At 39.8% G+C, this 16,760-nt stretch overlaps 1 protein-coding gene across 8 annotated transcripts in view; it reads right to left on the bottom strand.

The window, feature by feature from the left end:
* Positions 1–16,760, bottom strand: part of arhgef1 (Rho guanine nucleotide exchange factor 1) — a 43,769-nt gene that overhangs the window by 22,003 nt on the left and 5,006 nt on the right. For all 8 annotated transcript variants that reach the window (XM_011485513.3, XM_020710275.2, XM_011485515.3 and 5 more), the window contains exons 2-3: positions 1,591–1,670; positions 1,370–1,483 (exon numbers count right to left, since the gene is read on the bottom strand). In XM_011485513.3, coding sequence (XP_011483815.1) covers positions 1,370–1,483; positions 1,591–1,641 — 165 coding nt within the window. In that variant the 5' untranslated portion in view covers positions 1,642–1,670. The remainder of the gene's footprint in view (positions 1–1,369; positions 1,484–1,590; positions 1,671–16,760) is intronic.

Genomic DNA, 16,760 nt, shown 5'->3' with positions numbered 1-16,760 from the left:
GTTCACTAAGGTCACACTTTCGGTAGTAATAAATCATTCGCACATGCGCAGTGGGGTTTGAAAAACCGGAAGAGGATATAAGTTCCGCCGAGCGGCTTTTTTTTTCAAACTTTATTGAATGTAACAATTCAATACAAAACAATGTTACACAGCGCCGAGCGGCTATTACATTGATATGTCAGCTCGGTAATATACGAGACGATCTTCTAAACGTGCTTTTAATAATGTTACGATTATTATGAAACGCCTGTTCGCTCATCGTTTTATTTTTAATCCGTGTGGTCAGTGCTTTTTCTGTTGAAAAACGGAGCCGGAAAGAAGCCAGGATTAGCAGTATGCTAACACGGGCTAACAACATTAGCATGAACATAAAATCCATGCAGGAAACGCTACAATCTGCATCTTGGCTGGACGTAAACATGTGGGAATAACATCAGCCTTTATTTAGTCGGGACACGACTGGAAACACAAATCCACGTGATTGTTTGAACGATTTCTAAGGACTGAGCGACATTTCTGCTTTGAAGCTCACACCGCCCCAAAGCGCTGTGTGTGTGCTCACGATCCTCTGCTCACACACACACTTTTAGACCCGGTTCTGAGTTCTGTAGCCCGTTCCCCTAGAGCTGCGGAACGGATCGCAGTTCTAAATCTCCCACACATACCGCTCATGTAACAAAGCACCCCCCCCCCTCCCCTCAAACACAAAGCTGTAAGTGTGCGCTCCGCCGGTCCACTTGACTGCAGGAGCGGACCACTTCTTTTCTAGTTTGTTTGTTCACTTCCCTCAGTTTATACTGGATAATCGCGGATGAGTCATTAGTTGGGAAATAAAATAAATAAAGTAAAACAACGAATAGCAATTATATAAGACCGAAATATTAAAAATACTGCCCCCCCCCTCCACGACGATATCATCCACCATCCGGATGGTTGACAGCAAACATCGTCAACGGCCAATTTAAGGGACATCGCCCAACCCTAAAATATATGTAAAGAAAATTTGACCGGGATGACCGAGAGCAGGTGTTGTGGCTCTCTGCCCCTGATGTCTGCATGCAGAATCAATAGGACAGGGCCAGAATGCTTTACATAGGCACTGGCATACGAGCATTAAACTGGCACAGAGTCACCGTGGATATCGCAGGTGTCATTGGAACAGGTCAAAGGGAAAAAGCCTTTACTTTGGATTTCCACAACACTGCATTGATACAGCAGACAAATACAGACACAATTACCTGGTTAAAAAAAGATTACTATCTGTCAGGACTGTGAAAGGTTCTTTAAATAAACAATTCAGTGGATGGTTAACTTTTAGGCATCTATAGAACAAAAAATAAATAACTGAACAATGTCCAGCGTATCTCACCAATGGAGCAGGATCAAACTGTAGAATGACATGCTGCATGAAGACCAGCAGGTGAGTTGGCCGTTCCTTCAAAAGCTCAATGCTGTTAAAGTGCTTACACTGGTCCTCATTGGGCTACAAAAAGTACAGACGATAGAAAAACACAGATAATTAGAATTAGAGACCAAAAAATTGAGACCAAGAGTAGAAAATAGAAGATTATTCCTAATTTCGTCACTTACATCATTGAGATCATTCTCAAAATCTTCATCCTCAGCCCCGATTATACTCATGGCTGGGTCAGAGGAGTTCAAGTCGCACCCTGCAGAAAAGTGACAAACCATTGCAATCCATAAGCATTATAGGACTGTTTGAACTTTCTTCATGTGAAAGGAAGAACATTCACAGGTTCTAATCCAGCCTCCTGAAGAGTCAGACACAGCAAACTGTATTGGCATAAAAATGGAAACAAAATCCAACTTCTATAAGTCAGAGATAGGGCAGCTATATCAGAGTGCATGTAACTATAATGATAAACCTATGTCATCCATTATAACCCAAAATCTGTCAGATTTTTTACAGCTATTAGGCTTGAAAACAAAGCAAAAATTAGGGAGGGTGATTTATTTTAGACAAACTTTGCCCCACTGAGCTCGGCTCTGGATGTTATTGCTGAAACACCCTGTGTCTAAAAATGGAACTGAGCTCTTAAGTAAAAGTTCAAGCAACTCCCTACTTTTGAAATCTATAAAGGGGGGGAGGGGGACGACGACATCAGAGCATAAGACAAGTTTACCTCCACCCTTTACAGCCCACACCCCTTCCTCTGGTCTTAAGCACACAAACAACACATGGACCTTGTATTCAGTCCACTGGAGGCAGCAAGCCATCAGCCGCCACCAGAGAACAGCCAGCACAAAGACATTCACATACTTCAAAGTAAACCTGGATAAATACAGTGGTCATAGTGTAAGGGTTAAGAAACCAGTGTAAATATACAGGAAAATGGCTACTTACAATCACGAATATATCATTACAAACTGTCAAAAGAATTTCTAAACTAAAATGTATTTTAAGTTCAACAATAATTTCACTATTAAATTTTGTGGATGGGTTGTATGATCATTTTTCTACAAAAAGCAGCACTTTATGTTTGGCATAAAGGTTGTTTAACTCAAGATTTTACTGGAAATTCTCCAGCAGTCAAACTGAACTGAATTTAGATGTGGTTTGTTTTATTGGATGGTAGATTTAAAACCAGCAGGTAAAATGTGTTCTGGTAAGTCTTCCCACCCCAGTTTGAGTAAAATTACATTTCTGTCATTTTTTGTTTTTGTTTTTCAATATTGAACTATGGGTTTGTTTCTGTTAAGGTTGAGAGAAATAATTTAAAGATACATCATCATAGGACAGAGATTGCTGGGAAATCTGTCAGGCCATTACCAAAATTCAGAATGACATTTATTTTCAAGCCCATAGCATTAAAAACCTTAGACATGAACACACTGACAGAACAGATGATTTCTTAAAACCCCAACTGGTTTCTTCACTGCATGTTAACAAGAATCGATTATACTAACTAAGCTCAAAAACATTCCAGCTATAGAAATTAGGTGAAACAAAAAAAGCTCTACTGGGTCTACTGAGGGCAAATTGTAATAATGTTTGCATTTACATCAAATCAGATTTTTTTACATTTGTGTCAATGGCACATTTCAGGAATAGAAGACGGGGGGGGGGGGGGGGGGGGCGTTATAAACATACAAATAAGGCAAATTGGAGACAGCTTTCTGAACCTTTGTAAAAAATAAAATAAAAAAAATCTTGCCACTGCCAGACAAAAAAAAAATCAATCCAAAAAAACCTTTTTTGAAATGTGCTTTTGTAGAAATTTCTTCAAGACTTTGAAAAAACGTGCAAAAGATTATAAAGCATATATTAAATTCTAGGTCTAGAAAAAACGAAATCAAGTACAGGAGAGAATCCCTTCTAGTCTTTAACTCCTGGGCTTTCTGCCGTTGAAATTTACATTTATGTGACTTATGCTTCTTCTTCTTGCTTTTGTATTTCTATCAATATAATTGTTTGTGTAAAGAAGTGACAAATGTTTCCTCAAAGTTAAATTAACGTATAGGAGCACAAACGAAACTTCTTCAACGTCAGCTATTGCTAACATGATGTTGCATAAAAGCATTGTTCTACAAAATGGTAAACGGCGTATACTTGTATAGCACTTTTCTACCTTCTTCAAAGGCCCATGGCCTTTTACAATCACAGTCCCATTCTCACAGACACGTGGAGTTCAGCGTTTTGCCCAAGAACACTTCGACATATGGGCAGGCAAGGCAGGAATCGAGCCTGCGGTCACGCGATCAGGGGTCGACCACCCTACCGCTGCCCCACAGCCCCCCCAAATGCTTTTATGTTATCAGCAACCAGGCTGCTTGACTGACTAAAGAGGCTTAAACCCTTAGTGTTCAAAAATTTTAGAATCTCGAGCTGCACCTGACTAGTATGCGCCGTTGAAAAATGGACACAAAATCTATCCAAGTGCTTCTCTCCTCCATTGTTTGTCTAGCATTTATATAAACAAGCTAATCAAATACAGAGATTAAAAATCAAATTGTGCAGACAAACTTTTATGGTCATCATTATGACTTTGTTGCCAATTTGTTTGTTTAATTAAAGTGTGAGAACTGGTTGGAGGTCAAGGTAAGGTCTGTTTATGAAAATGGCAATATTATGCTGGTAGGATGGTATGGAAGCGATTCTGTAGCATGATTAAAAATAAAAGTCAAAACCAGAAATGCTTTTTACTTTTCTACTTTAACAAATGATAAAGAAAATGGTATTTGACATTTCATATTCAAAAAGTTATCTGGTAAATGTGTAGCAAAATTCATTTAGAAATGTCTAATTGGACAATTAAAATGGATTAACAGAAATTATTTTTAATTTTCAAAATGAAGCTGCATCAAATGACTCAAAATTAAAATGAAAAATCAATGCTTTTTCATTTTCTACTTAAAAACCGCTTATTCTGTGTCATAGTTAAAATGAATTCAATTTGACTTAGCATTTCCAGAGGGGAGGCGGGGCGATGACGTCATTGCTATCTCCGTGTGTCCGGCTGCTAAAGACACATGCTAGGAGCAGTGCGGCCAGGCTTGTAGCTTTGTGTTAGCGGCAGAGGAGAGGGCTTTGTAACGGTTGTGCACTCCTGATGATTGTACACAGCTTCTCCAGACTGCATAGCAGCATTTGCGCCTTCCGCAGTCCTCCTTCGGACGCACCGCGGTTCGTCAAAACTTCCCCCTGGACTAGCTTTGTCTTCAGACCGGCAGCCGCCTTCGCATAGCGGAGCGCGAAGCCCCGCGATCCAGAGTTCCAGATCACTGAAGGCGGAGAGCTGCTACGCACATCTGAGAAACTCTAAACCAAGGGTGCCTGAAGTAGGGCCCGCGAGCCAAATTTGGCCCAACAAAGGTTGTCTTTTGGCCCACCAAGTCGTGCCTGTAGAGGCCGCAGAGTGTTTACCGTAATTTCCGGACTATAAGCCGCTACTTTTTTCCTGCGCTTACAGCCCTGCGCCTTATTCAGTGACGCGGCTAATTTATGGATTTAATTGGCGGCCGCCATGTACGTACTTTCGGACTCAGTGAATGGTTTGAATTTTTATCTAACACCGAGCACAAGCCACTTGTTTTTCATCACACTAAACAGCCAAACAGCATGGACTTCACTTCAGGTCTTAGACACTTCAGTCATGGTTCAACAGAACGAAACACGCATGCCCGGCTGCATCCCAGAATCCTTTGGTGCCATTAGACCCAACATGCACGTGATCGCCGCTACAATATGATGAAACTTTCAAGTTAAAAGCAATCCTTAAAAGCAGCGTGAAAAAATCCACCATCACCAACGGGTTTGGAAAAGCCGGTCAGCTGCGTGACGGAGAGAACAGCGCATGCTCAGGAGTAAATTTACCTCTAAGTCATAGTGACTCGGCTGGCTGCACGTAAATATGTGGAAATAACATCAGCCTTTATTTTGTCGGGACACGACTGGAAACACAAATCGACGTGATCGTTTTAACGGTTTCTAAGGACTGAGCGGAATTTTGCATTGAAAAGCTCACAGCCTCCGTGTGAGCTGGAGACATGTCCTGCTGCTCGTTCACATAGAGCTGCGGGGCCGATGGCAGTCTGATGGCTCCCACACGTAACAACGCATCCGCCCCTCATCCACAAAACGTACAGTATTAAGTCCGATTGCTCTGCACAGACACTATATGCTCCTCCCTGGAGCCGCCCTGGCCTGAGGTGTCGGAGAAGATAGGAAGGGGAGCGCGCGAGGCGAGCGCGGAGCGCAGAGGCGTCCGCGGAGCAACAGTGTTTGTTGTGAAGGGAAACTTCTGATGCACGCGCCGTGCTGAGGCGCTGGTATCGCGCTGAGGCGCGCTTTTCAGTCGCCGCTGCTTTATTTTACCGGTGTGTTTTTTTAACCAGCCCTGTTACTCCCATAACGCTGCTGCGACACAAGCGGAAGGAGAGCTTTTCCCGTTCACCCCTCCATGCAATGCTGACACTTGCTCATTCTTAAACACGTACGACAGTGTGGCGAGCCCGGCGTTGGCCCCGCCTTTAGCCCCTAAGGCTCATGGGAAATGGGGAATCGCGGATGTAAATTTCCTCATCATAACTGACGGATGTAATGTTGATTATATGGTTGCTGTTTGTAATTTTATGTATGATACCTAGATTGTCAATAAGTAAAAAAAAAATTAAAAAAAAAGAAATAAATAAAAAAACCATAACTGAGGAACTTGTGAACAGAATAGAGGTCCATGCTGTTTGGCAGATGTGGGTATAGTCACATGCATGAGCCAGAGGCAAGGCTGACTCCTCCCACAGTGTGCTAATGCATCACACTTACTCTGGGAGTCAGGACGTGACTTCTCAGGTTCACCATGTTGCTTACTTCATGCGGCTTGTACTCTGACGCGGCTTGTATATATTTACAAGTAATTAAATACGTGACAATGGGTGGGTGCGGCTTGTAAATGGGTGCGCTTTGTAGTCCGGAATTTACGGTAGTTAAAACCCCTTAGTATTTTCCATTCAATCATCAGGAGTGCACGATCTTCACAAAGCCCTCTCCTCTGCCGCTAAAACAAAGCTACAAGCCTGGCCGCACTGCTCCTAGCATGTGTCTCTTTGCAGCCGGACACACGGAGACAGCACTGACGTCATCGCCCCGCCTCCCCTCTGGAAATGCTAAATCCAATTGAATTGTGCGACACTAAGCGCAGGGTGGATGTGAAAATGCAATCCCCTCTTTGCATTTTCGTTTTAATTATGACACAGAATAAGCAGTTTTTTAATAGATTATTAAAAAGCATTTTGGCGGATTGCTTTTTCATTTTAATTTTGAGTTACAAAATGCAGCTTCATTTTGAAAATGAAAAAGCTTTTCTGGTATTGACTTTTATTTTTAATTTTGCTACAGAATCGCTTCCATAGGATGGCAGATAGAGTGACACTAGAAGATTGAGAGACATAGAGAAAGAATGTGTTCATTCATGGTCGTTTTCAGTAGGCTGATGGTTTGAAAGCAAAAAAAAAAAAAAAAAGAACTACCAACACTGAAGCAGCATGCGTGGGAGGAGGTTAGCTAAACAGAGACTACGAGGGCCATGAGTGCACATCTGCAGCCATAAACAAACATAACCACACACACACACGACGACTCCTTTTCTTACACACTAACGGTCACCAACACATTACCAAATTGTAAGCTTGTTTTATCCATGTAAAAAGAACAGCTACCATATGCAATGAATGCTGCAAGGATCCAGGCATGGTATGGGCCGATGGACAGATTAAAGACTTTTGTTGGCAGCACAAGAGAGCCAAAACAAACATTTTAGCAAGTGTATAGCGGGGAAAAAATCTTAAAACTTACAAAACTGACACTTAAAGCCTGCTTGTTTTTGTAAAAATACACGTTTTGCTGTATTTGTGTAAAATACAACAGTCATTAAACACCCCACGTCGACAATTTCCAACTAAAAGATACATCATTAATGTTGGAAAAGAAATTCAGCCGTTTGATCATTTACTCCATTAGATACATTTCACAATGAATACAATTCAAAGACAATATGTTATAACAATATATCAAGTTTTGATTGCCAACTAGATAAACATAATTAATATTACAGCAAACGATATTGCAAATCCAAAAAGTATTTATTCATTCATCCTTTAAAGCCATTTAGTCCTACGCGTGGTCAAAGGCCACGACCTGCCCAACTATTGTTGGCCAAAGGCAGGTGACGCCCAGGACAGTTTCACAGGGGATGCTATTCTTTACAGTTGTAATGTCTTGCTTGATTACCGAGTAACTGAGAAACAAGTAACAAGTTGGAAAAGGAAGGGGGGGGGGGGGGGGGGGCAATTGAAGTTCCTCAGGAAGAAGCAACGGTCAGTTCCAATTTAGATTTAGGGAGCAGACGGGATTGCAGCAGGAATGGTGGAAGAGTGAGAGCCAAGTGGAGAACTTCAGCATATGGCACAGGGAACAGATGGAGGCTAAGTTTGAACACCAAGCTGCCCTTTTTTTCCTTACCTCTAATGCACGAGAGCTAGTACAACCCTCTCATTGTTAGCGCATTTTCAAGTTCGTGGAGCCATGGTGGAGGAAAAGGCCAAAGAATTTTAACAAAGTCTCGGAAGTACATAGATAATCTGTGGTACTCCTGAGAGTCAGCAGTTGCCCGCTACTATTCCCTCCCATCACATTCCAGTCCTAGCTAAGTGTCAGGTGGTATCAATCTAACCATAGCCATCAAGCGTGCGTGTCTTTTGTGTGTAAGAGTTAAGACTGTGCATGTATGTCCGAGAGCAGCCTTTCTAAGACCTAATGACAACTGGTCTTTTGCATTCCACTACACAGCTGACCAGCCAAATGTCCTGAACAGTACATACGCAAACACGTATTAGACACCTGCTTGAAATGTGAACAATGAAGAAAAAAAAAAGGGGTGGATTGCTTTCAATAAATAAACCAGATTAATGCAGCATAAATCAACTGATGAAACTACTTGGGTGGTGAAACATTTCAAGAACTGAAGACACTAAGTCCAAATCCCGTGACTCAACTTCAAGACGTCACCTAGATGACTAATATTCTTCATCAAGATTTCATAATTTGGTTTACACAAATTCTCAGCAAGGCCTAACGTGATGGGGCAATCATTTCAGGTAAGCATGGTTTGTCCTCAATGCATGACCTTTGTCATCCTATGGGAATAAATGGTTTAAAAACAGTGTTTTTCCTTTTGCAGAGCATCAAATAACCATTGAAGAAACAAAAAACAGAACTGCCCAAGGCATACACTGCTACTTCATGTATTATCAGTAGCAACAGAAAACCTTAGTTACCACACCCAGCTGCAATCAGACATGATTGTGTATGTTATTTTTTTATAACTTTGTAAAGTATCTGGCAGGACTTAAAGCCTGGGGAAACATTTTAGCCTGATTTTTTACCTTCTTTTAACTTTTATAACTTAATTTCTTCAGTAATACATGTGGGGTTGCAAAAAACGATATTGCTTGATTAAAAAGAATAAAAACATGTATCCTTTTACTCACTCTTTATTTTATTTACTATGACAACAGCAATAACATATCTTGTGAGCAACACGATACCACTATTGTGCACAGCTAATACTTGAAAGTGGCACGGCCTCATAATTTACTTTTTTGCTGTGTACAGCAAAAAATCTGTTCATTATCAGTAAGCACAACCAATATTCACATTAAAGGCACACCAGGTTATGTGGAACACCATCATTTTTTGAAGGAATTACCGTATTTTCCGGACTATAAGTCGCCCTTTTTTCATAGTTTGGCAAGGGGTGCGACTTATACTCCGCAGCGACTTACATTAGAAATAAATTGAAATAAATACATTGTTAACCCTCCTGTTATGTTCATTTGTGAGGAACAGAGATGATGTTCCTGGCTAAATTTGATGTATCAAGGTATGTTAAGTGTTAAGAGTATGTTAAGTGACTCAGAGAATCAGCAAACTTTTTTTACAGTAAGATCTTGAAGGCTAACAACATAATATTCTATTTTCCAATGATTTCATAGATTCAGAAATGCAATAAAAATGACAACTGTTTCTACAAATACAGGATGAAAACAGAGTATTAGTTGGCCAATGATGCTTCATGAAAGGAATAAATAAATAACTATGACAAAGAATTACTGTGAAATTATGAGATAAACAGTCTGTTATGATTGTGTCATATGAGGTTGTGCAGGTTATTAGTTATTGGTTTCAGATTTTGTCAAATAAATTTCCAGTCAAAATGCGACTTATAGTCCAGTGCGACTTATCTGTGTTTTTTTCTACTTTATAATGCATTTTTGGGCTGGTGCGACTTATACTCCGGAGCGACTTATAGTCCGGAAAATACGTGTAGATGATTTTAAGTGCATGTTGTGGTCAGTAAAATATGGCCATTATTTTTTTTATAAAACGGTGTTTTTCCCTTCCTTTAATATGTGTGTTACTTACGTTGTTAAATTGTGGATTTTGTGTTTTTGAAGTTAACGCTACAAGTGTGGGGTGGGAAAAGGGGAAGGAGTGTTTTGCGACCTTTTGCTAGTCAGTTCTAGCTCTGTCATAAAACTCAATTTAATGAATCCGTTGGCTTTTCAATTGATAGTAAGCGGAAGTTCCTCATACCATCTGGCTGACAGTATGCTTTGTATGTTTGATATTACAAAACTAGTCTTCTTTGACAGTTTGCGTACAAACCTGCTTTTCAGCTCAAGGGATAACAGGACATATCCTAGGGGAGTGTCAGCAATTGTTGACATTGACAATACTGGTATCGTTTATTCTCTGGTGAAATTTGACTAAAATCTGTCCTGTTAGCAACACAAGCTGAAGTAAAAAAAAAAGTTAATACAAGAAAATGCATGGGAAGTTATTCTTGCTGCTTATCATTAATATATTTAAAAAAATCAAACAATTCAAATCAACCAATTTATGAACACTCAGTATCTTTAACCACAATTTGAAGGTATTCCTAGACTTTATTGGAATGAGTGTCTTGTCCTCTACAATACAGTAAAGTACTGAGGGCAACATCCAAAAATAGTCTACCAACTGGCTGCTGCTGCTTGCCGTACTTATCATGTTCTGTCATCAGAACAAAGTCTCTAACAGTAGCCGGGGGTTCCTTGCAGCTCCACTGCTGATTCTGATGTGCTTTAACATAGACACAAAATTAAAAACAAACAAATAAAGGCCATTGGGGGCAGCACTGGCAAGTAAGGAGGTGTATAGACAGGAAGTGGGTGTAATTTCCTCAGGAAGCTATCAGAACCATTTCCTGCATTACTTATCAGATGAGAAAAGAGCAAGAAAATGCAAGACAAAGAGTGAAAAAAAAAACATGAAAGAAACTGAACATTCAAGTGCTTTTGTAGAAACACGACAGTTGATACCAGACCAAACAAACCACCTGTTGCCACTTGAGTTAAGGTTTCATGGAAACCAGAACAGGAAGTAAGCATACAGTCTGATATAAGTGACAAACTAATCCAGAAGTTCATGTGCAAGAGTGCAAAGAAAAGGTTAAAAAATACAAAGCCTTATGGACTTGAATTTGCGAGACAAAAAGGACAATGGTATTGTGAACTTTTTGATTTTACATAGTTATACACAAACATTGTATTTGTGTATATTTATGTAAATTTTGATTTATTATTGTGCACTCAGGTAAAAAATGATAAACCTCTAGGATGAATGGCTTATTTCATTAAAAGGTGGCATTCAAAAGCAGTTGTTAATACCAAGATGTGCCGACAGAGGAAATTCAAAACATAAGATTCACCTCCTCTCAGTCTAAAAATCTTTTCCCTACCTACTTTTAGTTTTCTCTACCTGAAACGCTAACGTTTTAGACAATTCCAACTAAAGAGAAGTAAAGTCAGGTAGTTAGCAACGTATTCCTGCTAGTTTTCAAAAATTAGGCACGTCACAGTTTTGATCATATCATTAGCATGAATCCAAGTGTTAATGCTTGTGTCATTGCAGTCAGTACACCAACAGCATAAAATAGAGAAATTTTTGTTCTCCTGTGTGTTTGGAACTTACTGTTCTGTGTTTTTCCAATTAGTGGTTGATTGCCTCTAAATACAGACTTTTAAAAAATACAAAAACAAAAGGCTATTGTAAGTTTGGACTATATTTATGTATATTTTTCAACAAAAAACAAGCTTTTAAGCATTAATGTTGTTTGAAACATGATTATTTTGAACGTTCTGCAAACTGATTCAACAAGTTTTGTAAACTAGCATTACTACTAATGTTGGTAAACCTGCTTGAAGCAATAAAAAGAAAAAAATGTAAGACAGGCTTAAAGAGAAGTGGAGGGAGAGAACATGGGGGGAGAGGAGATTCAAACAAGAAACAGAGTGTAACAGGAAAAAAGCAACCAGGTAGAAAGAACAGATGGAAAGAATGGTTAAAAAAAAGTGCAGCTGATTCCTCAGTGCTAGTTTAAGAAGCTCATAGAAGTCTATCCACCACTGTATATCTACAACCGTGACTGCATCTGGACCCACATCTCAGCATTTGAAATTCACACATCTGCACCCAAAAGTCAGCAAGCCATAACTGAGCGCACACCCAGGATTCATTCAGCCATGACCAGGCAGCTACAGCTACTGATGGCGGAGCTAACATTTTGTTGTGTAAACAGACTCAAAAGCATCTAACTATGGAGAATATGTGAATAATTTATGCCTTTACAAATGCAGATTGCAGTCTAACCCCAAAATAGTGTGTGTGCTAAAGACTGAACAGCTAGTGGATAATGGATTCTCTATAAATGACTGGACATTTACTGGAGTGTTGATGTTCAAGATGTGATGTATGTAACATGAAGGAATAAGAAACTTCTCAATTTTCACTATAAAGAGAACTGCTATTCTGCCATAGACTACTAGCAACATTAATTCCTATATCATCCTTTCCTTTCAAATAGATTATGCTCTCAGACAATAAAAGGCATCTTAAACAGTTGACAAGCAGTGACTTGATCAAGATTGTAATCGTCAAAGATGAGGCATTTGAAGATAAAGCCAAATGTAACTGTACTGACCGGTTACTAATGTGTGTTTCTGTGGGTGTCGTCAAAATATCTTGTCTCCGTTGTGACAGTAAGCAAACAAGACGGGAACAACTGCACTGTGAGATTTCAACTTAGTGCTGAACAGCTGAGCGCATGTTTAAGGAAGTCACATCTTTGTGGGTATGTGTGCGTGTGAAAGAGGGAGGGGATTTTCTGTGCTGAAAGTGCAAGAACACAAGGATTTGCCTTGTTACATCTATTTTCTTAAAGGTTTGTCCAACCTTTTCCATGTTGGTAAGTTACATCTCTTAAAATATCTCACTTTCATCTCCTTTCATAAGTTCATATCCTTCACCTCTTCCTGAAAATATAGCAGGCCAAAGTGCCTTTGCTCAAAGACAGCCTCTGCATTCATAGCCAGCAGACAAGAGCCATTTATGTAATTTAACAACCATTACGTAGTGGCTAAAATAAGATTATGGCTAACAGCACCAGGAAAGAACAAGGCGGGTTTTTCTTCATCGCTTCACAGAATTCTGCCTTACTTGTACTTTATTTGCACTACAAAAGGAAGCATACTTTTGCAACACTGCTGCTTTACTGTAATGACCTTATCTTGGTTTTCCTTGGATGGAGCTACAGCAGAGAATCAATTACTTTGTGTTTATGTTGTTTCGGTGGACATTTATAATGATGCTAAACAGACGGATGCAGCAAAATCTCAAAAGACTTTCTAGAAGCCTACATCTCGTATAAAGATACAACATCCGCCTGCCCTCACTGTCTCATATTCACAAATGCTAATCAAAACTTCACTGCATCTACTAGTTTTCAGGGCAAAGGGAAGCTAATCTTCTACAAACTTCCCTCCCAAACCTCCCCCTCTTACCCCTTTTAGAGCCCAGAGGCCTCATGGAAACAGTTGATAGGACGAGGCTAATCGACTGGTATAGATCGCCAATTCAGAGTGAACCTGCAGTTTGACCTAAATGCTTCCATGTGTGAGAGGAGAAGTAATTTCAGTGACCTAACAAAGAAATCTCACATGAGCATTTCCCTGAGAAAAAAAAAAAAAAAAAAAAAATTCGCTTTAGTCTCTTTATATTCTATTCGCTTGTATAAAAAAGATTTTTTATATTTGTTTGTGTATTTTAGCTTTCTTTAGCTAAAATACAACAGCATATGAAGGATTCCTAAAATTCCAATTTTGAAGATATTTTAGGTGAATGTGGCCAAGAATGTCTCCATCTCTGCACAAAGAACCACCTTAGTTCAAGGTACTGCAAACCTCATGCCAATGGTGCACAACACAGAGAGAAAGCATTCCATTCCAGTTCTCATAGCAATCTAAGATCAAGTCAAATCTGTGTTTACTGTAATTAGATTTATCTCCCACATTTAAATCTCTGTCATTAGGGGTGCTCCGATCAGGATTTTTGGGGCCGATCACCGATCCCCGATTGCTGGAAGCTGTATCACCCGATACCGATACCGATCACCGATTACAGGGTCTATTTGAAGCCTTCTATTTATCATGTAGCATAATTTTTTAAACAATATTTAACAACAATGCACATTAAGTATTACAATTAAGAGAAGACAACGCATCATGAATTGACAACTGTGTATTTATTTGGAAGCAACATTTCCAACAAATTAACTTAGCAGCATGTGTTTGGTTATTAGGAACAACTTAGGACTTAACTAATACAACTTTCCTGGAGAATATATAAATAAAATAAGATAAGACATAACATCTGAGTCTTTAAATTTAGCTTTAGGCTACTTTTAAAACTGCAACAAAAAAGGCTATAGCCAAAATATTGTTTTAAGTCAGTCAGACATTGGTTATTGAAATATTTACGCCCTGGCAGAGTGTAACGTGAATCTAAATAGGACATGAGTCGCTGGAACCCTTCGTCTTCCACAACAGACAGAGGCTGGTGATCTAGGCAAATGAATTCCATTATTTTGTCTGATATCTCTTTATGCTTCTTACTGTCCCTGCTGTAGGGTTGCTTTCTTTGAAATGTCTCTGTTACTGACAGCTGAGTGAGTGGCGCTTGAGTTGCTGAACTGTCTCGCTCTCTCTTTGCGCTAGCTAACTTTGAAAACTGCTCATATTCCTTTACGTGACTAACCTTCAAATGTCTGATGAGGTTGGTGGTGTTAAAATGTTTTGCGTGCTTTCCGCCTCGTGGGATTTGCTTGGTACACACGTTCCAGATTGCTAATGTATTATCTTTTTCGCACACCACGTAGAATTGCCAGACCGGTGAAGCCATTTTTAGCAGCGCGTAAAAAAATCGTCTCGCGAGTTTTGCGTCATCTGATCGGCTTTTCTGGATCGGCCTTTATAGAGACGGCCGATCAAACATCCCAAAGCTATAATCGGCCGATTATGATCGGCGACCGATCAATCGGAGCACCCTTATCTGTCATAAGTGTTGCTTCATGACGACGATTAAAATTTAGATTAGAAAAGCCCAGCTAGACATTGCAAATTTGTATTAAAAGAGTATTCTGCAAACATACCACCATGACAACTGTTTTTTTTTTTTAATTCCCCAAAACTAATAGATCCAAGAATGGGGTACATTCAGGTGATTTGTGCGTCGGGCATGGCACGCCAGTCCAGACGGGGAACAAATTCTGGCAGGGGCAACGCATCTTGGCACAACACCGATTTCATCCATTCTTCATTCATCCGAATGATAATTATTCACCGCAATTATCTTCCTCGGCGTATCAGGATATTTTCCGGCCACTTCTGAGTCAGCAGATGCCATTTCTCCATAAAGGAGCACAAACTTTGGTTACAGCGATTCAGGTACTCGTGGGACCAGTTCTTGGAGGCCCACAGGCCGGCGGGCTCTTCATCTCCGATCCCCGCGCAGCACCTCCCTCGTACGCCAAAGTCTCAAATAAGCGTCTTAAGTTGTCTGTTAAACCGGAGGAGTCACGTGACGAAAAGAAATCGGCAAATATGTGAAACTGCAAATAGTGAAACGCGAATTCGCGGGGGAACACTGTATTTGTCCTTGGCCATCATCATTATACAGGGATGGTGACAACAAGAGTCTCAATATCTGATGGAGGACTTGCACAGTGTATACAAGGCTTTAGGCAAACAAGCTCTCTGGACCAAAACAAAGCGGCCTAATTAAATAAACCATGAAGCTTATTTAGACATCAGCTTTGAAAAACTACAAACCTTCACTACTTTGTGCCTCATGAGCCAAACAATGAAACCATTAAGTAATTAATCAACTAGTAAAATAATAGTTCTACTGTTGTAATCACTTATCGGTGGTCTATTTTAAAGGTTTAATTGTGAATAGACAATGCTTACAAACAGGCTCCACCTAACCAGCAGAAAGGCACAATTTTCCATTGTGTTACATTACAGACATGTCTGTGTACTCTACTCAGGGAGAATGCAGATCAGTCATACATTTTTTTATTGGAACAGAAACATAATCTCTTATATTATGGTTTGACAATTTTCCCCTTCCCAAATGTTTGACAGTATGAAGGCGTATAATTTGAAGAATATTAAAAAAAACATTGTTACTTGGAAATGTCTCAAAAGATGGTTAAAGAAACTGTCTGTGGTGCAGTTTATCCCACAGAGACAAAACAAACTATTTTTGGACAAATTTTAGGAAAATTAGCATCATGTTTAGTGAGGATTAGACTCTTTTAATTAAGTCCAAAATACAAAAGCCCTTAAATTTTTGATTACCAAAATCAGCCCTATATTTCCCCACTCACTCCACTGAAACCCTCTTCACCCCACTGAACAGCGCACCTTTTTCCATCCTTCCCTCCCCAAAAGTAAATATCTGAGGAGTCAACAGCCTTTTTTTCCCCCTTCAGCTCCTAAATGAATGACCCTCTTTCTCTTTTTTCCTTTCCCACTGACACGCTCTGCCTCACCTCAACTTGCCAGCTTCCAGTCTGACAAAAACTTGGAAAACTCAGATAAATGGATGCAACTCTTTCCATTTTCTTGTTTTTCCAGAGTGAGTAACAAGAAACAACACTGCAGCAGTTCTGGATTATACTTCAACATAAAGTGGGCTAGATGCATCATTTGTGTATTGAAGAGCCCAAACACACACCAACATTTTTGTCACATGTGGCAGCCAAGCAGTGAGATTTAACTAATCTGAGTCAGAAACAGAGCAGAGCGATGATAATATTGATATTCGGAACTCATTATTTATGCCACTCTATGCAGTTCAAAGA

This window comes from Oryzias latipes, chromosome 16 (genome assembly GCF_002234675.1).
Source record: "Oryzias latipes chromosome 16, ASM223467v1".
NCBI lineage: Eukaryota > Metazoa > Chordata > Actinopteri > Beloniformes > Adrianichthyidae > Oryzias > Oryzias latipes.
This window is presented reverse-complemented; position numbering and strand designations above follow the sequence as displayed.